Source organism: Notamacropus eugenii, chromosome 3 (genome assembly GCF_028372415.1).
Source record: "Notamacropus eugenii isolate mMacEug1 chromosome 3, mMacEug1.pri_v2, whole genome shotgun sequence".
Taxonomy (NCBI): Eukaryota; Metazoa; Chordata; class Mammalia; order Diprotodontia; family Macropodidae; genus Notamacropus; species Notamacropus eugenii.
In genome coordinates this window covers 105,536,367-105,561,760 of record NC_092874.1, presented here as the reverse complement: position 1 = coordinate 105,561,760, position 25,394 = coordinate 105,536,367, and the positions used below count along the sequence as shown (strand labels likewise).

General features: G+C 38.7%; 1 protein-coding gene across 1 annotated transcript; it reads left to right on the top strand.

The window, feature by feature from the left end:
- Positions 1–20,237: 20,237 nt before the first annotated feature.
- Positions 20,238–21,179, top strand: LOC140531233 (olfactory receptor 6V1-like). Its single transcript, XM_072650293.1, has one exon. The coding sequence runs from the start codon at positions 20,238–20,240 to the stop codon at positions 21,177–21,179; it is 942 nt and encodes a 313-aa protein (XP_072506394.1).
- Positions 21,180–25,394: the final 4,215 nt, after the last annotated feature.

Here is a 25,394-nt window from a genome sequence, read left to right as displayed (position 1 = left end):
TACAAGGAATCAATTCTGAAGACATAAAGGGATATAATTCCCATCACAAGAAAAATGGAAGCTATCTGAAGAGACGAATTCAGAAGGCCAGGGAACTCATCAAGCAACTTAGATTTTAAGAACATCTGCACAAAATGCAAAAGCAAGGACAGAGAACAGAAACTGATATTGCTATAAGTGGTGAAAACTCAGATGAGACTAGTGAAGAAAGTAAGAAAAGCAAAAAGAGGCCTTTAAAAATGAACATTCAGGCAAAGAGAAGAATCAAAGAAGGGATAGGATTATTGCTTGGGATTGATCTGATGTTGATAACTGAAAACAAAAATTGCACAGAACCACTCCATTCAAATTGGACTTACGTTTTCTCCGCCAAAAGAATAACTTCTATATTGACAATGACAGACCACATAGCTAACAGAGATTTAATAATAAAGTTAAATATGAAGAGTGAAAGAACCCTGGGTTGTCTTTATGAATTCAAATCACTGACCCATATGAATTATATCCTCTGTTACTGAAAGAACTGGTGGATATAATAACAGATATTGTCAGGGATGGGTGAAAGATTGTGGATAGTAGGAAAGTACTAGAGAAGAATTAGAAAAGGACAAATGTCCAATTTTTTCCCCAAAGTGAAGGAAATAGTGTTGGCAAATGATAGGTCTTTAATTTGACATTGAATCTTTGGATATAGATCCATTAAAGTTAAGAAGTCAGGCCAGACCAACCTTTTCCTGACTAAGTAACTAAGTTGACAGATTAGAGGAAAATCATACATAGATATGGCTTACCTCGATTTTTACAAAGAATTGAATGATATATCTAATGCTATTCTTATGAAAAATATAAAGAGATATGGCCTCGCTGTAATACAATTGTATGAATTCAGAACTGGTTGAAAGGATGAATTTTAAAAGTAGTTCAGTTTCAACTTTGCAGTATAACAGTGTGGTAAAACTCAAGCACACATCATCTGACTGAGTTTGGAGGGTAAGGGGGAAAAATGAAGAAGCATTTACCCTCTCCTTTGGTCCTCACCCTTGTAATATAGGATTGCCATGCTTTCCCTTTTCTCATCCTGGAATGTCTAAATCATTACTTCCTAGTCACAAACTTTACTCCTTCCCTAAAGAGACTGCTTTCTGAGCCTAGACATCAATGGAAAGGATAGTGTGACATAACAGTACTCATCACTCAGGGGACATCAATGACTTCTGGTTTGTTTTAGCTTGGGGGGGGGAATAAAAACAGTGAGATAAGCATTGGAATGTTCATAAAAAATTATGACTCAAAAATCAATGAAATTTTCTCCTTTTTGGATCAATCTTTCCAACCAGGATTAGTTTCTGGTTAGAACCTTGGTCCTTTATATATCTATGTACCAATCGTAGACATTCACTGGATTTTTTCTTTCTGCTTCACTTATATACATGAACAGGAAGTTAGGCTCAACCCTTGATTTCAAATTGGCCATTTTATTACTAATTAAAACAAAAAGTAGATAACTAAATAAGAGAAAATAACTCTAGATTAGATATCTGCCCTCCTGGAAGGGAAGAAGGGAAAGAGGCACTTTACCAACTGTATAATTGCTTTGTCAGAAGGTAGGTCAGCACCAATCAGGTATGTTTTTCATTCTAACCTCCTGGGAGAAGGTAGTGGCAAAGGCAATGAAGCCTAAGGGCCCTCAGCACCAGCCAGACTAGTTGTCTACCTTTTCCTCTGTCTCCCTAGCCCTTTTCCATCCTCCTCACTCTTCCTTGTCCAAAATATTTTGAATCATTTACTCGGCATCTCCTCCCTTCATCTCATTTCACAACTCCAAAGATATTCTCTTTGAGATTACCTGCAGAAGACAATTGGTCTCCCCAAAGTCTTACTACATTTGTTTAACATTTCTATTAATGCCTTGAAAAAAGACATTGGTGTCATGCAAATCAGATTTGCTAATGTTACAAAGTTGGGAGAGATGGGAAAAACATTGAATTACAAATTCAATTTAAAGAGTGAGTTTTATAGAAAACTAGAGTGAATCTAATAATATAAAATCAAATGCAGTCTAAGTTTAAAGCCTTACAAACAAATTAACTTCAGAAGTACAAGATGGGCTCCTCAGTTGATAAATGGTCAAATGATATGTACAGACAGTTTTCAGAGGAAGAAGTTAAAGATATCTATAATCATATGAAAAATGCTCTAAATCACTTTTGATTAGAGAAATGCAAATCAAAACAGCTCTGAGGTACCACATCACACCTATCAGATTGGCAAACATGACAGAACAGGAAGATGATAAATGTTGGAGAGGATGTGGGAGAGTTGGAACACTAATTCATTGTTGGTGGAGCTGTAAGCTGATCCAACCATTCTGGAGAGCAATTTGGAAGCATGCCCAAAGGGCTACAAAAATATGCATACCCTTTGTCCAAGAAATATTACTTCTAGGACTGTATCCCCAACAGACCATAAAAATCAGAAAGGGACCTACATGTATAAAAATATTTATAGCACCACTTTTTGTGGTGGCCAAAAACTGGAAATCAAGGGGATGCCCATCAATTGGGAAATGGCTGAATAAATTATGGTATATGAATGTAATGGAATACTATCTTGCTATAAAAAATGATGAGCAGGAAGACTTCAGAGAGACCTGGAAAGACTTGTATGAGCTGATGCTGAGTGAAAGGAGCAGAACCAGGAGAACTTTGTGCACAGCAATGACCACAGTGTGTGAGAGTTTTTTCTGGTAGACTTGGAACTTCATTGCAATGCAAGGACTTTAAAAAATTCACAATAATCTTCTAAGGCAAAATGCCTTCCACATCCAGAGAAAGAACTGTGGAACTCAATCGCAGAATGTAGCAGATCATTTTTTTGTGTGTGTATTATGTTTTGGTATGCTATATGATTTCTCCCATTCATTTTAATTCTCCTGCACAGCATGACTATAGTGAAAATGTATTTGATAGGAATGTATGTGTAGAACCTATATAAAACTGTATGCCATCTCAGGAAGGAAGGAGGAAGGGAGGGGGGAGGGAGGGGAAAATATCTAAGTTATATGGTAGTGATTGTAGAACACTGAAAATAAATAAAACTAGTTAATTAAAAAATAAAAATAAAAAAGTACAAGATGGGGATTAAACAGCAGTTTGTTTAAAAGACACCAATACAAATCAGAAGTGGGATGTCATAGTAAAAATAAACTAAGACTTAGGTTCCATTCAGAGAAATATAGATTCTAGAAATATGAAGATTATACTGCCATCGTTCTCTGCCTTGTCAAATCACATCTGAAAAAAACGAGTTCAGTTCTTAGGGTCATAATTTAGAAAGGACACAGATAAAGCCAAAGCATGTCCAAAGGAGGCCAAGCAGGATGGCAAAAGGCCTTGAGTTCATATCATGTGATAATCTGTTGGACAAGCTAGGGATTTTACTTTGGAAAGAGAAGACTCACAGAGCATAACTGTGTTCCAGTATTTGAAGGATTCTCATGTGGGAAAGGGATTAAATTTATTCTAACCCAAAATGTAAAATAAAGAACATAAGAGTAGAAGTTGCAAAAACAAAAACTTAAGCTTGATCTTGGAAAAAACTTCCTGTCAACTACATCTATTGAAAAGAGGAATGGATTTCCTCAGAAGGAAGTCGATTCTTCTTTATTGGGTGTTTTTAAGCAGAAGTTGGGTAATTTGTGTTCTGACATGTCATAGTAGAAATTCCTTTCTTGGTTATGCAAAGACCTAGAGGCTTTTGAGGTTTTCCCATCACTAATCTGCAATTCTTTGATATCAGGGGAAATCATCTGAGAAACTTTGACCTGACAAGCCAGAATGCTCATGATTAGCCACACCCACAACTTATAATTCCCTATTTATTGAACATTTCCTGATATTTTTCATGCTTCAGTAATCTATCCTCCAGTAGGAGCAAAGTCCATCTCCCTCTCTAATACACTGGCAATGTCCAGGTGCCTCTGTGAACTTCTTCTTCAGATTAAAGTTTGAGCCAGTCATCATTTTCCTTAATAGATAGTAAGTAACTATGACCACGGGCAGCTAGGTGGCACAGTGGATAGAGTGCCAGGCCTAGAGTTATGACGACTCATCTTCCTGAGTTCAAATTTGGCCTCAGAAACTTACTAGATATATCATCCTGGACAAGTCATCTAACACTATTTCCCTCAAATTCCTCATCTATAAAATTAGCTGGTGAAGGAAGTGGCAAACCAATCCAAATGGGGTCGTGAAGAGTCAGACACAACTGAAAATAACTCAACAGCAACAACAAAAACTGTAGCCAATGTGCAAAGTTACATTTTCACCAGTATGGAATCATGGGGTAAAGCCAAAATTGTGCAATTGAACAGGTATAGATGGTGTATTTAAATTTCTTAAAATATTAATTGTGCAAGTATGAGATGAAGAGAACTAGCTTGATAGCACTTCCTGTAGAAAATACACTAGTTTCCATGATGACAAACTTAGACCAAGAATTGCCACTAAAGTTTTAAAAAAGAGATCTTAGGTTCAGTTGACAGAAGTGGAATGTCTGAGACAAGGGAGGTTATAGTCTTACTATGTTGTGTCCTAGTCAGAACATCTCTGAAATATTAAGTTCCAGATGATAATACTATTATTATCCAGATAATAAATAATAATTTAGAGCACCACATTTAAAGAAGGTTATCAAAAGACTGGAATATGTTCAAAGGTGGTCAATCATAATGGTATGAATGTGAAGCTGTGAGAGCAGGGGTTGAAGGTGAGGATCTTAAGCCTAGAGGACAGAAGACTTGGGTAGGTGGCAGGAGGCATGTTATTTGCGTACAAACATAAAAGCTTTCACTTCAAAGAGGGAGGAAGACTTATTTTTCTTTTGATGGGGGTCAGGCCTAGGACTAAGGACTTAAAGTCATAGGGAAATAGAGAGTTACATCTAGAGGGTGTAATGGATGTAATACTAGATTTGATTAAAACCTGCCTCAGACATTTACTAGCAGTATGACCCAACTTTGGGGAGGAAGTTAGAGTATATGACCTCTCAATTCTCTTTCAATCCTAGGATTCTATGATTTGTGACATGAAAAGCCATCAATCAATATTAGGTGCTTACTATATGCCAGGATTATAGGGGCAGTTAGGTGGCACAGTGGATAGAGGGGCAGGCCTGGAGTCAGGAAGACTCATCTTCCTGTTCAGATCATCAGATATTTACTAGCTGTATGTCTCTGAGCAAGTCACTTAATCCTTTTTGCCTCAATTTTATCATCTGTAAAATGAGCTAAAGAAGAAAATGGCAAACCACTCCAGCACTGCTGCCAAGAAAACCCCAGATGGGGTCATGAGGAGTCATACACAACTGAAAAGCACCTCAGCATATTCTAGGCATTGTACTAGGGTCTAGGAATATGATACAAAGGAAGGAGTAAATCCTACTCTCAAGGAGGTGACATTCTCATGAGAGAGATACTAAGTATACATGTAAGTATATATAGAATAAACTGACCAAGTTTGGAAGTCCCTACCCTAGAAGTTATTCTACCCAAGAACTTGGGACTCCCAGCTTAGATATTACAGTGAATTTTTCTCAGCCTATTGTCAGATAACGTCTAGCCCTAGAGTTCCCATAGTTCATCTCTGGTGTGGATCTGCCAATTTTTAATTGAACAATTTCTATGGCTTTTCACCCGTGTGAAATAAATTATACAACCAAAGAGCACGGACCCCATCCCACCCCAGCCTGGGATCCATTCAAGCTTCCCAGAAGCATGTAGGAAAACAATGGATATAATAACAAATATGAATTCTTGCAACTGTCAAAGCAAAGCATTTAACTGAGGGTGTTAAGGCTAAGGTGCTAAAACAAGATGACCATACCTGAAAGTTATTTGTCTTCAAGTCAAGAACTCTGTTCTCCCCTGCCCTGCCTCCGCCTGTGTCTAGAATGCCTTTGTGTCCCTTCTCCCAGTCTTATATCCAACTTTGGTTAAGGTCTCTATGGGAAGAAAGAGGTCAGTAACGTGGCAATTGGGTGTTGAGGATGTTTCAATGTAAGGAATATTAACTCTCCATAACCTTCATGATTCATCTCTGCCACCATTCTTTCATGAAGCTTTTTTGTGATTCTCCCTTCTAGAAATAATCTCTACTTCCTTATATCTCTAATAGTCAATAAGAATGTATTAAGCACCTACTACGTGTCAAGTACTGCGCAAACTTTACACTAACCATATTCTAATTTGTAAGCTTTGTATGCACATGAGTTTCATCTCCCAAACTAAATTGTAAACTATTGAGGACAAGGACCACACTTTAATTATTTTCGTAATCCCAGTCATAACTCAGTGCCTTATCCATTGTAAGTACTTCATACACAATTATTGAATGAAAATAGGTGAGTTGCATACATGTGTTGGGAGATAGCATAGAAGTCAGGTGGAAACAGTTTTCCAAATAGGAGTTAGGGAAGAAGAGATAATCTCAAGGGGAAAAACTGAGAAAAGTTTTGCATAGTCCCAGAAGGAAGATGTTTCTTCAGTACTTCACCAAGTTTACAAAGAAAGGGAATAATTAGCCCCTTAAGGACCAAGGCAGAGAAACTTCAGAGGCTGAGAAAACTACTGACTACATTGCCCCTTTACAGAAAACACACCAAGCCACCCCAATTTAAGGGGGCAGGGGTGAGGAGTGGGAAGTGGACAGCCCAGAAAATGGCTGCTTTCTTCCTCCAGTTCCTATCATAGGAGATAAAGAAATTCTTTTAATGGATGGCAAAAGTCGAAGTTGCTAATAAGAGATATCAGCATCTTTGAGCTGTGTCTCTACCATGCTCACTACTCCAGGTAGCACTCCAGGAGAGTTTTGGTTTGGCTTTTATCCAAGGGTTTCCCTCCTCCCTTTTCACTATTCCCAGCATCATTCACTGGAATGGTAGAGCCTTAGTTTCCCTTAGTGGAAGAGATCAAGGCCCTGTCATATCAGCCTCTGTCACTCTGACTTCCCACAAATAGATCTACTAAGAACTTATTCCCCCCTATCTAGCCCTGCCCCTATGCCTGTTTAAGTTCCCCCATTAAATTCCTTCTTTCTAGCCCTCCACAATTCCTCTTTTCATCACCCAGTAGATTTCCAGGATCCTGAAGTCTCAAGCCAGACTACATTCAGGTCCCACAGCCTCAGTGAGTAGGGTGAGGGGGGTGAAGTGGGAGTACCCAAACTAGAGGGCCCAAAATTCCAGGAAACAAGAGATCAGTTCCTATCTCAGAGAGGACTTTAGTTTAGATTTCTATGGGACTAAGAAGTTAATAGCATGGCCAGTAAGTGTTGTGGAAGAGAAGGGATTTGAGTTCATGGCTTCTGTATAGCAATTTGATAGATAGATAGATAGATAGATAGATAGATAGATAGATAGATAGATAGATAGATAGATAGATAGATAGATAGAATAGCAATTTGCAGCAATAGGTGTTGACTTTAATCACTCTGCGGGTAACTTTTTGGGGCTTTTTCTCTGAGAAGCACGTGACTCCCTTTTAGTCAATGGGTGCCTGAACCTCTCATCCATTCCACTCCCTCTGGTACGCTCATCTTGTTGTAGCGGACACTCACCCTCCATATGAAGAACCCTGCCCCAAGCATCAAAGGCAGATACCAAGGAAAACATGCACCTGGTGAATGCGTAGGACATGAAAAGAAAAGCAACTGCATGCAAATATAGTACCTAGGGGAGTACCTGTCAACTCCGAGGGTTATTCCTCAAGATCAGGCTCTCCTACACTAAAACCAAAGTTCGTGGACCTGAGGTCATAAATAGTTCACAGCAAATTTATTTAATGAAATGGCATGACAAAGAAAGTAGCTAGGAAGTACTTCTCCTATAAACATAAGACATTTTGTTTGGTTGCTCTTACTTAGTCATGTCAGTCGTGTCCAACTCTGCAACCTCATTTGGGGTTTCCTGCAAAGATACTAAAGTGGTTCGCCATTTCCTTCTCCAGCTCATTTTACAAATGAGAAAACTGAGACAAACCAGGTTAAATGACTTGACCAAGGTCATATAGCTAGTAACTGTCTGGGGCTGGATTTGAATTCAGGTCTTTCTCAATTCACACCTCTTCCTCTATCCAATGTGCCACCTAGTGACCCTATAAAACTAGAGTATGCTCTCCCACAAATGCACATCATCATTGGGAAGAATGGACACATATGTCCACATGGCACCCATATGGAAGAGTAATTCATTCTTGCAGTTCTGATGACATTTCTAAGAATGCCATTTGGCTGCTTCAGGTCTGCTGGATGCTGTTCCACTAGGTATGGCCCATTGGAGGGGTTAGGGAATTTTCCACCTTCTAGCTTCAGGTGCAATTCTTGGTTATGTAGTCAACTCTTCCAAATGAGGAGAATGGACTCCTCAAGGCTCCTTCAGGCAGGGTTGTCTTGGGACCCAAATGAGATAACTGATAGAAAACACTTTGCCAATCTTCAAGTGTTACATAAATACCAGCTGCTATCAGTGGTATTGGTCTATCATCAGCAGGCCTCCAGTCTGCTGTTGACTTCATTCCATGGGCTTCCTACTGTGTTCCTGCTGAGCTTAGGCAATGTTTATAGAGCAATCTGGGAGTGTCCTCGTAAATGTCTGACAACTGCTCTGGGGATTGGGTTGCTGAGGGAGAAGGCTCATCACTTTTAAGATTAATCTGTATTATTCACACTTTCTTAAGTCCAAACAACCAGCAAAATAATAAATCAAGCCCTAGTTTGAAGTGATTGCTTATTTCTGAGGAGTAAACGCTCATACGGAAAATTTAACAAGGGCTCTCCCAAGCTTGTTAAAGCTGACTCCTACACACCTTTGCCCTTGGTTCAGAAGACCAAAGGCTTTTGTACAGCTCTTAAAAAAGTGGCCACCCCTAATGCTGTAAAAGCAGCAGTAGCCTTAGGAGAAATAACAATAAACAAACAATAATACTTGGCTTTTTCTCTTCTTTTTGCTTTATGAATTATTTTATTCCTTTCTAGGGTCTTGACTAGAAGAATACCTTTCATCTCCTGGAGGAGTTTCTTTGCCCCAGGAACCAAACTCTTCAGGCCATGAGGCAAGATTTTCCTAGTTAACAAAGGCCCTCAAGCCTAATATTTTCATTGTGCTAAACCTGATCCAAAGGCTTTGGAGCTTCTTCTTGAAAATTTCATTTTATCTTCTGGACTGTCTCTGATTTCATTTTGTCTGATGGCTTCACTAGTCCTGGTCTTCATCCATATGAAGGCTGCTCACTTAATGATTTCCAAATAATCCAACTTTAAGGTTACCCAGTTTTTCAACTCTAAAGCCCTTTCACTTTCCCATGTAGATCAGTGAGCTGGGAAAGAGATAGAAACAAAACTAAATTTAGGGGGCAGGCTAATTGTCTTTCTCACCTGCTCGGTCACATTCCTAGGCCTTCAGCTACAGGTGTTTCCTGCCAAAGCCTAAGAGGATTTTGAGCTCACCCTTAGACATATAAAGTGTAGGTGGGGGTGCTGAACCTTTAGAAAGCAAAGAGGAGCCATCATTTGCACTCCACAGACCCCAGAGAAGCAAGCATGACCACATCTGATTTCAGGTTAATAAAGTACTTTGTCCTGAGTTATTCCAGAAAATGAATGTGTTTCTCAGATATTTGTGAAGTCAAAAAAAAAGAATATAATTAATAATAGTACTAGAAAACACAGAGATTAGAGAAGTATAGTAGAAAAGGAGAGCCTTCAAAGGGTAAGGAGATGATGAAGTCTCATCTGGGCCCACACCTATAACTAAAACTCCTAGAAATATATAACCTATTTATTGTTCCCCAAAACCCTCTCATCTGAAGGCTATTGGCTCTCTGAAGAGAATTCCTTTGACAATATCTTGAAATGACCTTATTGATCTTCTCATTATAGAATGTGGGGGGAAAATGAGTTGAAAAATGTTATCATAAGGGCCACTATCTTGTGGGTACTATAGGTAGTACCTTTCAATCAGTTGGGAACACATCTCACTATGTTATGGTCGATACCACATTTCTAAATCTTTTCCATAACACAATGTTGGGGAATTTCTCAGTCTAGGTTGCTTGAGACCCCTTGGAGAATCTCCCTAACCAATATGTCCAGAAGACAGGTGGTCTGATAAAGTGAATAGACACACTGAAAGGAAAAGAAATTTATTAGTCCACCAAGGAAGACATCTTTCTGGTAGCAGCTTCAGTTTCCTAGGTTGCAGATTTGGCTTCTAAATCTTTTTCAACTCTGCTTAGAGTATGCAATCAATTAGCCACATTCTGTGGTATTTAAAGGACAAACAGGATATAGTCTTTCCTATAAGGAAGTTGTTCTAGAAATTTCCTAGTTGTGTTTTGGGTGCAACATTTATGGGGTCCTATGTGACTAAAAAGTGTTGTGCACAACAGAGTTTTATATATTCAGCCTAAGTAGGATGGATGTAGTTGAGTCAGGTTTTGTTATTCATTCTAAGAAGGGAAGTAATTCAGTCAAATTCTGATAACAAAGTTGTTTTCCCTCCATAAGAGTATGAAATTATCTATCAAATGCTTTGCTAAAAATATACATCTATAACATTTCCATCATCTACAAATTGACTTGTATTTTAATTCAGATTTGTAACTTCATTGCATAGAGAATTCCTGGGGAGGCTACTTCCTCAACCAATGCAAACCAGCAACAACTGCTTGGAAGTTTAGTCTTATGAAGGTGTCCAGAGACAATGAGAGGTTAAGTGAATTGCTCAGGGTCACATAGCTAATGTGTTAGATTGAAGCTAGGTCTCTCTAACTCTGTGACTCACCTTCCTCATCTCTAACAACCAAATGTTAATTTCAGGCAGATAGGCACAGGAGAGGTGGAACCCTATCCCCCACTCTTCCTCCCTCAGAGAGTAAATTCTTATAGACCAGCCCTCACAGCCATTATCTATGTGAATTTATGTGAGGAAAGGACCAGTTATCCCCACCAAGTGTCATCCAGTAAGACACTCTAGGAGAGAGACAGGAAGCAGCATGTGTTGGGCAGGGCAGGTCACCTCCACCACCTTGACAACCTTCTCTCCTCAAACCCTGGAGTCAAGTAGAGCCAAGATGGCAGAGTAAAGGCAAGGGACTCAACTGAGCTCTCCTAAATTCCACTCCAAATAATTTTAAATTATGCCTCAAAATGACCTCTGAAGCCACAGAACCAACAAAAAGAAAGGGTGAAACAATTTTCTAGCCCAGGATAAGTTAGAAGGTCAGCAGGAAAAGTCTGTCTCATTGGAGTGAGAGTGGAATGCAGTACAGAATGCACCCAGCAAGCCAGCAGCAGGCCTTGGGGGCAAATAAATCAGTAACTGCAGCTTCAGAGCTCTTAGCAGGCAGACTGTGAGGAGGTTGGACAGTTGGTGGCTCTTTGTGACCTACTTTTTTCTCCAATGATTTCTTTAATGATTTTTAATGATCAATTCTAGAATTTTCCTAGAAATTAAACTTGTCTGTAATTTTCAGTTGCTATTATCTCCTTAAAAAAAACAAATCAGGTCATTTACAATTCTCTAGTCTTGTGGTACCTCATCCATTCTCCCTGATCTCTCAAATATCACTGGCCAAAAAACTGGAATTCAAGAGGATGCCCATCATTTGGGGAAAGGCTGAATACATTATAGTATATGAATGTAATGAAATTATTGCACTATAAGAAATGATTAACAGAAAGGCCTCAGAGAGGCCTGGAAAGACTTATATGATCTGGTTTTGAGCTAAAGGAGCAGAACCAGGAGAACTTTGTGCACAGCAACAACCACAGTGCGCAAGGACTTTTTCTGGTAGTCTTAGAACTTCATTGTAATGCAAAGACTTAAAAACTTCCCAATGGTCTCTTAAGGCAAAATGCCTTCCACATCCAGAGAAAGAACTATGGAATTCGATAGCAGATCGTAGCAGATCATTTTCTTGTGTATTACATTTTGGTTTATTATGTGATTTCTCTCATTCATTTTAATTCTTCTGTACAACATGATTATGGTGAAAATGTATTTGATAGGAATTTATGTGTAGAACGTATATAAAATTGTATGCTGTCTTGGGGAGGGAGGGGGAATGTGCAGGGGAAGTAAGGGGGAGGGAGGAAAAGAAAAAATCCAGGTTGTATGGTGGTGATTGTGGAACATTGAAAATAAATTTTAAAAAAAGAAATACAAATATCACTGTCCAGTAACTCAGTAATCACATAGGCTGTTCTTTGAATTCTAGAAAATATATTTCAATAGGGACAGGTGATTTGAATTCATTAAGGGCATCTCAGTGCTTTCTCATTCTTTCCTGATTTACCTTGGACTTCAAATCCTGAATGCATTTCCTGCCTGTCATTTACACTGTTTTTCCTTGGTCTAGAAAACAAAGGAAAAATATGTATTAATCAAGGTCTTTGTTCTATGTGTTGTCAGATCTCCTCTCTATGCCAATACAGCCAAATTAAAACACCTTTTGGTGGTCCTTGATTTTCCTGACCAATTTACCTGTCCTATCTCTGAACTCTTTGGAATTTACTCTGTCCAAATCTGCAAAATCAGTGGGATTTTTTTCCCTCTTTTTCCTTCTTGACATCTCTGTAGCATTCTGCTTTTTGTGTTTTTGTGACAGTCTTGGAAAGGAGTTAACAGGTGTTGATTTTTCCTATAACCTGACAAAGAGGCATGAGGAAGTTCCTCCATATACCTGATGTTAACTGACAACACCTAGTGTCCAATTATTTGCTCAGAAAATATCATGCCCCTTAGACCTACATAAAAAAAAAAAACAAACAAACAAACAAAAAAAAAAAAAACCATGCTAGATCCACTCTAGGCTGTAAATGCTAACAATTGAGAAAAGAACCCATTATGAAGAAAAAACTCAGCCCCAATCTTCTCCCTTATGCATTTTATAGAATGAAGCAAGGATACTGGAATTTTTATTTTCAGTCTTGATCCCCATTGGCAATGGTGTGATGGGATCATTTTCCTCACAATGCTTTTTTCCACCCACCCACAACATGGGGAGGTCCAAGACTTTCCTTCTTCTTTATGGTACGGTAGATAAAGTACCAGGCTGGAGTCAGGAAGACCTGAGTTCAAATCTGGCCTCAGACACTTACTAACTATATGACCCTGGGCAAGTCACTTAACCCTGTTTGCCTCAGTTTCCTCATCTGTAAAATGAACCAGAGAAGAAAATGGCAAACTATTCTGGTATCTTTGCCAAGAAAACTCCAAATGGGGTCACGGAGTCAGACATAACTGAAACTGAACAATAACAACAAAAGAAACAAAGCTATGTCCAAGATCTAATTGACTCCAGCTTCTCATGAGGCTTTCTGGTCACCTGAAGGTAGAAGAAGTCCCCACTATAGGGGACCCTTGGAAAAGGAATAAACATTTACTGTATCTACTGTGTAGCAGGCACTGTGCTGAACACTTTTACAAATATTCTCTCAACAATCCAGCAAAATAGATGCTATTAACCTTATTTTACAGTTGAGGAAACTGAGGCAAATGAAAGTTAACTGACTTGGCCAGGGGTGTATAGCTAGTAAGTGGCTGAAACCACATCTGAACTCAGATCTTCCTGACTCTAAATCTGGTAATCTAATCACTGTCCCACCTAGCTCCTTCAGATTTGGTGATTTTCTGAAAATAACTCAAATCCACTCTGATGAACAAACTGGTTTCCATATGGAGATGAGGGAAGCCTAGTTGAGAGAAGCTAAGAAATGTTGTATCTTTCTTCTATATCCTTGCTGCATTGGGGAAAGAAGACTTCATGTTGTTAAGGAGGCAGCTAAGTAGCACCACGGACAGAGCACTGGACCCTGAGGCAGGAAGACCTAAGTTCAAATCTAACCTCAGACCCTGCTGAGCCGTCTGACCTGGATAAGTCACTTAAGTACTGCCTACCTCAGTTTCCACCTATAAAATGGCTGTAGTAATAGCACTAAATTTCTAGAGTTGTTGTGAGGATCAAATGAGATAATATTTGTAAAGCATTTAGTAGAGTTCTGGCATATAGCAAATGGACACAACTCAATGACGATGGAATATGAGTTATTATTATTTTACATAATGAATTCTGATTTCTCACTTGAAAGAATAACCCAGCATAATAGCCTTGGGACTTGCCAGATAATTGGCATCTCTATTCTGTATGTAACACAACCTACTATGGTCTTTACTGACTAGAAAGCCAAGCAGATAAGACTTCAGCTCACTCCCAGCTGCAAATTGCTTTAATCCCTACCAAGGGTGTTCTTCCACTAGTAGGGGGGAGGTCCCATGTATGCCAGTTCCATTCAGTCACTGAAAGCCACCCTAGCCTTAATAAAGAAATATTTACTTAAAAAGATCATTTTTTTTTTCAAGAAAAGAAGGGAGCACAGAGTAAGTCCTTTCTTTCTCATTCATTCAACTCATTGCATCTGTGCTAATGTTGAAGGTACAAGGGAAAGACCTGCATAGGAAAAAGTGGATTAAAGGAGAACGAGCAGTTTGCCCTCCCTAATTTTAAAGATGTAGACAGTCAATTAAAGGAGGATACCGCCCCCCTCCCCCCCACTGATGTGGTAGGGGACCCAAGGCCTCCATGCTAGGGAAACTGGGCATGCTCAGACAAGCCTGAGCTACATAAGGGTTAACTGTCCCTTGCTTTTGGCTTTAATCCTTAAAACCATGCCACTCCCAGATGCTAGCAACTCTCTCTGGTTAAAATTATACTTTGTGTATTTTTTCCTCTCTATTTCTAGGCATGCCAGTTCCCACCCCCACCCCAATCCCCAATACAATATAAGATTCTTGATGCCAGAATTTTTATTGTTATATAACCAAGACTTAGCACAGTGACTGGATAGCATAGGTGCTTATCAATTGATCGATTAATTCTAAGGATCAGTTTATACCTGAAATGAACTTGGGTAATCACCTGGTCCAATTTTTGTTTTTCAGCTGAGGAAACATGTTTCCTGGCTTTCTACTCCATCTTAGCTCCACCTAGAACTAAAAAAAAAAACTTTTTTAAGTTTACTGACTTTTACTTTTTTATATACCATAGCTATATGGTGATAGCATGCCCCACCACACACTAAACCCTCGCATATAATCTCACCTCATCACAAAAAGAGCAAAATTTACAAATCTAGTAACCATTTCTTATGGTGCATGCACCACTTTGCATTCATCATCCCTCACTTTTTGCAAAAGCAGGGGAGTGTGTTTCATCATTCTATTCTCTGGGACCAAAAGGTCAACCCACAACTCCTCCTGGACATAATGCAACGAGATAATAGAAAACATTGAGATATGAGAGACAAGGGAGTACAAAAAGTTGAAGATCAAATTTCATGTATCAGAGATTGAATGAATAGTAACATTATTGACATAAGTAGGATAATCAGAAAAAGGAACAAGATTTTGGAGAAAGACAAAAGTTTAAACTTTGGACACACTGGATTTGAGAGATAACCAAGTAGAAATATCTCATAGACATCTGGATATGTAGATTCTGAGAATAAAATGATTAACAGAAATAGAGATAAAGACTCAGATCTCTTTGAGAGGAACTAATCTTCTTGTGTAGAGATAGTGGGTTGAGATCATTTGGAGAAATGTTTTTTCCAAGTGAGAAAATATAAAGAAAGTAGTAAAGTGGGCTGATGGAAAAAGCTTAGAAGTGCTCTGACATCATTTCAGAGGGTCAGGAAAAGGACAAGTGACGAAGAAAAGGAAGAGGTGGAGTGGAGTTGTATGCATGAAACCAAGAGAGAAAACAGTTTGGACATGCAGACATAGATTACTGGAGGAAAATGTTGCACAGATCGTGGAGAGAAGGAAAGAGACAGAGATCAAGAGTGTCAAGTACTAAACCATAAGACATTGATTTTTGGCAAATAAGAGTTTATAAGTGACCTTTGAAAGACCATTTATAATGAATGGTGAGGGACAGAGGATGATTGCAAAGAATTGATGAGAGAGTAGATGATGAAGAAATGGATGGATCAGTTGTAGACAACTTTTTCAAAAGTTTGGTTATGAAGGGTAGGAGAAAGATAGTTCCCTTCTGTGATAGTTCTTCTCACTTCTTACAAATAATTAATCCCATGGGCCTGAGTCATTCAGGGAATTATCTATAGCTACAATCCTGGAGTTCAGTATTCCCGTTTCTCTTATGGGATAGAACCAGAACGTGGGGGGGAGATATCCCTTCAAAGGTCTTGAATGTCAAACCTCTCAGCTTGCTAACTCTCCACCCCTCTGCTTTGTCATATAGTTTTAACTGATACAGGATGAAAATTCTTAAACATACACACACATGCACGCATTCACTCATGCACAACCTAGATGCTCATAGAGAAGTATAGTCTAAAGTTCCTGAGGCTAAGATGTATCTCTTAACATGGGCCCAGCTGGCTTTGTTGAGAGTGAGAATTGGATCAGGCTGTTATGCATTAGAAGCACGTGCAGCACACATGTATAGCCACCCAGACTTGAGAGAGATGTCCTCTATCCTCCAATTGCTATTATGCATCTCTCAAGGCCATGGAGTGAGAATATATTGTATTTCCACCATTTTTTCCCTGATTTTGACTCCGAGAATAACCTGTATAGGACCTTTCCTTCTGAGGCTATAGGCAAGAATGAGAGCTAACTATCTTCCAACCAACACTAACTGTGGTGCATCAATCAGGACAGATCAGAGGTGAGTCCATTGAAGGGACCCATTGACTCACCTATAGTCAGTTAACTCTAGTGAATCTCCGTAATTCTTTCTCCCCTTCTTTTCTTGACCTTCTCATTCCTTTCTGAGGCACTGATCCCGTAATTAGGCTACAAAGGAGCCTTTCTCCAATCTCCTAGGAGTTTCTACCTCCCATCCCTATGGGAAATATCCTGGTGGCAGAAAGAGTAGAGGAATAGAGGCAGGCATGAGGCATTCTGAGAGAAGAGAAAGTAGTGGATTAGAACAGTAGTGGACCCAGCGTTCAGAGGGCTTTAATTTGTCTCTGTGGGACCCGTCCCCATCTGGCTTCCTACATAGCTGCATTCCTTCCTGTGCCTTCATGGATGCTGACATTCTGGAGTTTGACGTAAGGAATATTGGGACTTTTAGCAGAATCCACAGGAAGAAGTTGAGCCATTTTCAGTTTTAGTTGTATTTTATTTTGTGGTTGTTATTTGAGTGTTATGGAGTAGCAGTTGTTTCGTTATTCCTGCCTTTACTCCCTCCTGTCTGCCCAGTTGAACCTGACTTCACTTCCTTCTCTTCAATCCAATGAAGACTGATTTAAGGCAATGAGTCTAATATCTCAACAATAAATGCTATGGTACAGCAACCAGAAGAGACCAGAAGTAAGTGAATGAATGGTAAGCCCACTGCTGAGGGGGCTCAAAGCTAAGTGGCAGGAGGAGATCCAGCCAAGTCTATCAATCAGTTTAGTTTAGGGTCTGGGTTTTGATTTGGAATTGATGTTGAAAGGAACAGGAAGCATGGTTCAGACAGATCCTTTTCGACAGACTTAGACCTTCATCTCTATATCTGAATCGTTCAGTTCCCCAAACCAGTGCTCTCTTATAGAGTTGCTTCATATAGGAATGAAGAATGAGACCAAGCTTGAATCTTGCTTTTAAATATTGTTTCACTGTAGAAAGTGAAATTGTTCAATGATGTTTCAGTAAATCCCTAAGCCTTTATTCTAAGAATTCAATGGCCTCCTCCTTCTCTTTCTGGGAAATGGGAACATCAGCTTGCCTCTTAATGCTGCCTCTGACACTTGCTACCTGTGTGATCTTGGGCAAGTCACACTCTACCACCCTCTGCTTCAGTTTCTTCATCTGGAAAATGAGGGCTTTAGAAGAGATGGCCTCTGACGTCCCTTCCAACTCTCAATCTAACCATACTTGGAAACTTAGCCTTGTAGCCAGAAAGCCTTAATATAGCTATGTTAAACTATAGCTATAAACTTTTATGGATATTATACACATCATATATGTGTATCATACATAATATATGATGTATATAATCTATAATATATTGTATAACTATATTAACCCTATACCTCTAATTAAACTCTATTAATTCTAATAATATCATATTTGCATAGTGCTTTATAATTTACAAAGCATTTTCATGTTCAGAAGTTCACTTGATGAGCACAACCATTCTAGGACATAGATGGAGTATCATTATACCCATTTGATAGAAAAAGAAATTAAGACTCAGAGAGGTGGAATAACACACTCATAGAATTGAGAAGATAGAAAAAATTCTAGATAATGTCTAATATATACTTCCCCATTTTACAGATTAAGAAACTGAGTTTCAGAGAGGTAAAAATAATTCACCCAAGGTCACTGATGTAGTAAGTGGCAAAAAGAACCCAAAGGTTCTGGCCCCATGTCCACTTCTCTTTCCACTATATCATAACTATGAACATAGGCAGGTGGGTAGTACTTGTTTTCTAGTGGTAACCTTTCATCAGCCAAGCACAACCTTCTGGGTGTAAGTATCCCTTCTATTGTATTTTCAGTCAAAAACACATCAGGAATATTGATGGCATTCTTTCTAGCATCAATGACTTCTTTAGTACCTCAAAGATATAAAAAAGCAAGATGTTCTTAAAGCTCAGTTTGAAATTTGCCTAGGTGTCAACAGACAGAATATTTAATTCCATAATATGTTTGACCAAGAAGACATTTAATCCTTCATAACTTTTAAAATTCAATTTAATTCAATAAACATTTGTTTTTAACTCACTGTGTGAAAGATATTCTCCAAGCCCCAATTTCTCCATCTGTAAAATCAGCTAATATCTCTTTTAGCTCCAGATTTCTGAGTCTAGTTACTCAAAATATTTTATTCTGAGAACTTTACAAAGTTTTATTATTTTTTTGATGAGTATTGTGGGGCACATAAAAGCATTAAACCTTTAATAAACATAAATAAAATATTAGTATATTAATATTTATTTCAAATAAAAACTTTAAACTCAAAATGTTAACTGAAATATAAAAACTGACAAAATGGTGCTTCATACATTCCCATGCAAGCACATAAATACATGAATATTTGAATAAAAGTAGAGAATTAGGTCAGAAAGATGAATTGAAGTAGAAAGCATAAAATGTTGTTAGGAAGAAAGAATTGGACACAGTTAAAAATGTACATTATGAGAAACATGCTATCCACCTCCCAGAGAATTGATGGACTCACAGTGCAGAGTGAGACATATATTTTTTCTGGACATGGCCAATGGGGGATTTTTTTGCATGTCTATGCATATTTATTACAAGTATTTTCATTTTGGGGGGGAGGAGGGCAGAGGATGGAAGGGAAATAGAGTTTTGTTCATTGAAAAATAAATTTTTAAGTGCATGGGAGCATTTGTGATTCAGGAGTGCTTCCAAAAATACCAACTCCATAAACCAGCTGGCTTGGGCTGAATGGTATCCCGCTATAGTCACTCTGGCAGTAGTGGGGTCACCTGAAAGAGCTTTGGTGTATTGTTTTTCTATTCTGGCTGCTCTCAGTTTGGTAGTTCTAGGCAGCTTTGACATCAAAAACTTAAAAAAAAAAGAATTTCCACATCACAATGATGCATGAGTTTAGCTACTAAAATACAATCCTTGAATAAAATTAAGCAATGCCTAAACCTAATTCCACCATGCTGTCTTCGTGAGGTCTTCTCTTTCTGTCTTTTACTCTCTTTTTATCTCTGTCTTTGTCACTCTGTCTCTACCTCTGTCTCTGTCTCTCTCTGCCTCTCTCCCTCTCTTTCCCATCTGTCATTGCTCTCTCTCTCTCTCTCTCTCTCTCTTTCTCTCTCTCTCTTTCTCTGTCTCTCTCTCTCACTATCTCTCCCTTCTCTCTTTTTCTCTCTTCCCCCTTCCCTCTCTCTTTTCTCTCACTCCCCGTGCTTCTGCTTTTCTGTATATGTATTTCTCTGTTCTATTTCTCTATATATGTACATCTCTGGTTTGTTTCTGTTTCTCTGTGTGCGTTTCCCTTTAACTTTGCATCTCTTTCTCTTATATCTCTGCATTTTTCTCCTTTACCTTTGTGTCCTTTTTCTGTTTATTCCTTCCATCTCTGTTTCTCTTTCACAGTTTCTCTGAAAACTCCTTCCACCCCTCCCTCCAAACTCCTTCCCAACATCGCTCTATTCCTTTCAGTACAGGTGACCCTGGTCTGGGATATGGCAAATCTAAGTCATCCATCTGAGTTTATCCTATTGGGTTTCTCGACATTTGGTGAGTTGCAGGTGCTGCTCTATGGACCCTTCCTGGTTCTCTATCTTTTGGCCTTCATGGGAAATGCCATCATCATTGCAATGGTCCTAGTGGATGCTCACCTACACACTCCTATGTACTTCTTCCTGGGAAATTTTGCCTTACTGGAGATCTTGGTTACCATGACTGTGGTGCCCAAGATGCTCTCAGACCTCCTGGTCTCCACCAAGACAATTTCCTTTACCACTTGCATGGTCCAGTTCTACTTTTACTTCTCCCTTGGCTCTACTTCCTTCCTCATTCTGGCAGACATGGCTGTGGACCGCTTTGTAGCCATTTGCCACCCACTACACTATGGCACCCTTATGAACTGGGCAGTATGTGTCCGTCTGGCAGGAGCAGCCTGGGCAGCACCCTTCCTAGCTATGGTGCCCACTGTTCTCTCTCGGGTGCAGCTCTCCTATTGTTATGGCAACATCATTAACCACTTTTTCTGCGACAATGCCCCACTGCTTCAGCTAGCCTGCTCAGATACATCATTCCTAGAATTCTGGGACTTCATGTTGTCTTTGGCCTTCATCCTGAGCTCCTTCTTAGTGACACTTGTCTCCTATGGCTATATTGTGACCACTGTGTTGCGTATTCCTTCTGCAAGTGGCCGCCAAAAGGCCTTCTCCACCTGTAGTTCCCACCTCATTCTGGTCTTCATTGGCTATAGCAGCACAATCTTTGTCTATGTTCGACCTGGCAAGGCTCACTCTGTGGAACTCAATAAGATGGTGGTCTTAGTCACTTCCATCCTGACTCCTGTTCTCAATCCCTTCATCCTCACTTTCCGAAATGAAACAGTGAAGACTGTTATCCAAGGACAGATGCAGAGGGTAAAGGATCTGAAAAATTCAACATGAGTAAAAGGACTGCCTCCATTTTGAAACATGAAAATATTAGGAACTAATTGCAAGAGAAAGAGAAGTCTATATTACCCCATAAGGAGGCAGGTACCAGATTGCATGATGGGACCATGGAGGAGTACCTTTGCCATCTCCCTTCTCCTTTTTTGATGCCATCCATGAACTCTGTTACCATGCTTACTTATTATGAACTTTCACCTATCCTGGGGAAAGGGCACCCTGTACCCACATGGGCAGACTTGAAGTCCCTGAATACACAGTATACACAGGACAAATGGGATGGTTAGCAAAGAAGACATGTATATGCAAGTCATTTATCAAGTGTCTACACAGGAGACTCCATTTGAGTGTGTGTTTACGCCTATGAATGTATGTGCCACCTATGAATATGTGTGTGTTTGTGTGTGTGTGTGTGTGTGTGTGTGTGTGTGTGTGTGTGTGTGGAGAGAGAGCAAGAGAGAGCATCCACTATGAGTATGTTGCACCAAGGATATGTGCTTTGGGTGTTTGCTGAAAGCATATGAAAGTTCTTATCTCTGTGAGTAAATACCACACGTTCATGTATATGTGATTGTATAATGGTGGGTCAACTCTATGTATATCAGTGTGTGTGTGTTTGTATACTGCCTTTTATGTGTGCTGTGTCCACTGCAGGCATGCCAAGTGTGTCTATGTGTGCGCCATTTAAGTCTCTGGGTCTGTTTTGAGTATACATGTGCCTTTCACACATACAACACATATTGCAGACATTCTGAGTTTGTGTGGTCTATATATCTGTTTGGCCACACAATTTACGAGTATATGTGTGTTTATATAACCATTAACATGTATGATGCACATATTTGCCAAATGGCAGAGCATTCCCTGTGTGTATTTACATATTCATCTGTGCTACTGTTCTGTGGAGTAAGATTTCTAGGAAAAGCTTGAGGAGAGACTCAGGAATGATTTCTAGGGGGAAAAAGCCTTCAAGAAGTTTTCTTTTTATATTCATTTACACATTCTTTCAAAAGACTAAATGTGCACTGTCATGGGCTGTTGGGGAGACACAAAGAAAGCAAGACATGGTCTCTACCCTCAAGGCATTTATAGAATAGTAGGAGAGCTGGGATACACACATACACAACACTAATACAAGTCAGACTGTCACATGTGAGAAGAGTACAAAGTGCTCTGAGATCGGGGGAGAAAGATCCCTTCCAGCATGCGAATTTCAAATATGTTGGACTGAACACGTAAGGAGGCTGAAATTAGTTATTCTTCATGTTCCAGAAGGATCAAAGAAGAGGAAATGGGCTAAAACTAAAGCAAACAAAATTTCAGTTGGGCATAAGAAAGAATTTCTGGACCATCAGGAAAGGAAAGTGTGAGGATCTGTCCATGAAGATCATCAAGAAGTGAAAGGAAAACCAGTCATCTTTCCCAAAGTGTATGACCTCCTCAGGTTGAAAGACAGGAAGCTAAATGATCTCTGGAGGTCTCTTTGAGATGGAAAGCTTAGCTCACTTCCTATGCAGCCACCACCAGAAGGGTATGTTCTCCTCTAGTGGAAAAAAGTAGAAAAAAAAAGTTATTTTACTCTGGGTGTGAGGATTTATCAGGACCTATACATTTTATTAACAGAGGCACAACTAGGAATTTTGTGACCTAGGACAGTACTTGATTTACCCCTCCCCCCAATAGGACATGGGGGATGGGCAGTTCTTCAGGATCCTGGATCCTTCTTGGATGATTTTGAGGTGCTCCAGGGATGGAGATCTGTTTCTCTATACCAAAAGCTGCATATAGAGAGAAAGCACTAGTCTCTACCAATCTAATTTAATTCCTTTTTCTAGGAGTCTGCAGATTCTCAGCTGCATTCCTTAATGATAACTGTAACTAGTAAATAAAAGTGTAGATGAATCACAATACTTACATACCGGTTTAGTATTTACAAAAGACTTCATTTGAATTTATTGTCCCACCCACCCACCCCCTCCCAATCTTGTGAAGGGGTTCATTTCTAAAATTTTCCAAATCCTATAAGAAAATCAGGAGAAATATTATGGTGGCCTCATTTTAGACATGGAATGCTGAGACTCTGAGAAGTTAATTGACTTATATAGTTGTACTTGGTCATATAGTTGTACTTGGCAGAACCAGGGCTGATTTATAACTCATTGCCTATAGGTGTTTTGGAGTTTGGACTTGCAGACCCTTTGGGTTTTTTGGACTTCTATTCATTAACTCTTTTTAAAATATATTTAATTGATAATCTTTTGTTTTTATATTGTCTAAATACTCCAATGTCTCTCCCTCCCAGAAAGCCATCATATATAATAAGAATTAATTTTTAAAAGAAAAAAGAAGAAGAAAAGAAAAAAAAATCAATCAGCAAAACAATCTATATCTGGAAGAATTCCAAAATTATTTACACAATTCCATATCCACAGACCTCCAGCCTCTGCAAAGGAACTGAGGGAAGTGTTTTTTTCAACCTCTTCTTTGAGATCAAGCTTTTTCTTTGTAATTTTGCAATATTCACTTTTGATTGTTTTGTGTTTAATGTTTCATTCATTAACATTGTTATAGTTGCATATATTGTAAACTCTGCTCCACATCATGTAGTCTTCATGTAGTCTTTCCATACTTCTCTGTATTCATCACATTTACCATTTCTTACAGTTCCATAAAATGTCATTATATGCATATACCATAATTTGTTAATCCATTTCCTAACCAATGGATATCTCCTTAGTTTCCAGTTCCCTGTTACCATAAAATAAAAGTTGCTGTAATTATTCTGAATATATAGGAACTTTTCTCTTATCACTGACATTACTGGTGTATAAACCTAGTAGTAGGCAGATCTTGGGTCAAAGATTATGGACATTTTGGTTACTTTATGTGTATAATTCCCAACTGTTTCCCAAATAATTGTGCTAATTAGCAGTTGTACCAACAACATACTAGCGTTCCCATGTTCCCACAACCTTTCCAACAATTTTTTGAGTACTATTTGCTTATATCCTTTGACCAACTATTTATTGGGGAATGGTTTCTAGTTAGATAGATAGATATATATATATTTCCCCTTCATTTCTCTCTTTTCATTGCTTTCCTTTGCATTCCATATCTTTTGTTTCTCATTGAATATTAATATTATTTTGAGTCTATAAAGTATCATTTAATAGTTTGGCTGCCATAGTATTTAAATTAACTGTGACAACATTGCCATTTTTATTATATTGCCATGACCCAGCCATGAATACTGAATCCCTTCAAGTATACAAACTGTTTTTTATTTCTTTAAGGAGAATTTTGTCTTTGAATTTATATAGGCATTTTATTTTCTTTCCAAAATCAATCCCCAAATATTTCTTGCATTTTGTATTTATTCCAAATAGTATTTACTTTTCTGATATGACTTCTTGGATTTTGTTATTATGTTCATTGACTCTTAATAATACCCAAGTCTTAGCATATATTTTTAGTATACAGTTTACCTCATTAAGGGGCCGTGATTGATAGGACTGACATATAATTCCTGCTACCAGAAAAAGCTGATGCTGGTGGATCACCTGAGCTCAGAATTTCTGAGATGCAGTAAGGCTAAAGTTGAACAGATATCCTCACTAAGTTTTGTACCAATAAGGTGAGCACCCTGGGAGCCAACAGGATGCCTAAGGAGGTAAGAATCAACCTAGATCAGAAACAGAGTAGATCAAAGCTCAACAACAGGGGAATCAATCTCTTAACCGGCCACTGAACTTCCAATCTGGGGAAATTAAGGAAAACTAGCCTCAAAAACTTTTTTTTTTAAATGGAATGTTTCAACCTTCTCTAATTCCCCATACTAGAGATAATTGCTGCCTCCTTAGGACTCTCATAGCACTTTGAGTCTCTCATACACTTTCAGATTCTAGTTTGATTGTACTTATCTACAATGCTAACCTCACACATCTACAAAAAAAAGGGGGGATTTCCATCAAGCTGGGTGTTAATTTTTTACATAGGTAGAATAAATAGTTAAATATGTGGTATAATTTCAGAGTCACTGGGAAAGTCATCCTACTCTCAAATATCTCCTTCATCATCTGCCTCAGTTAATAAGCTAATAAGATCCCTCCATCTTATTAATCCTGAGAAAATATACCAAACCTTTATCAGTTCTTTAGATCTTACCATGAAATAATTTGCAAAATAATTTCTTCCATTACTGCCAGATGAGAT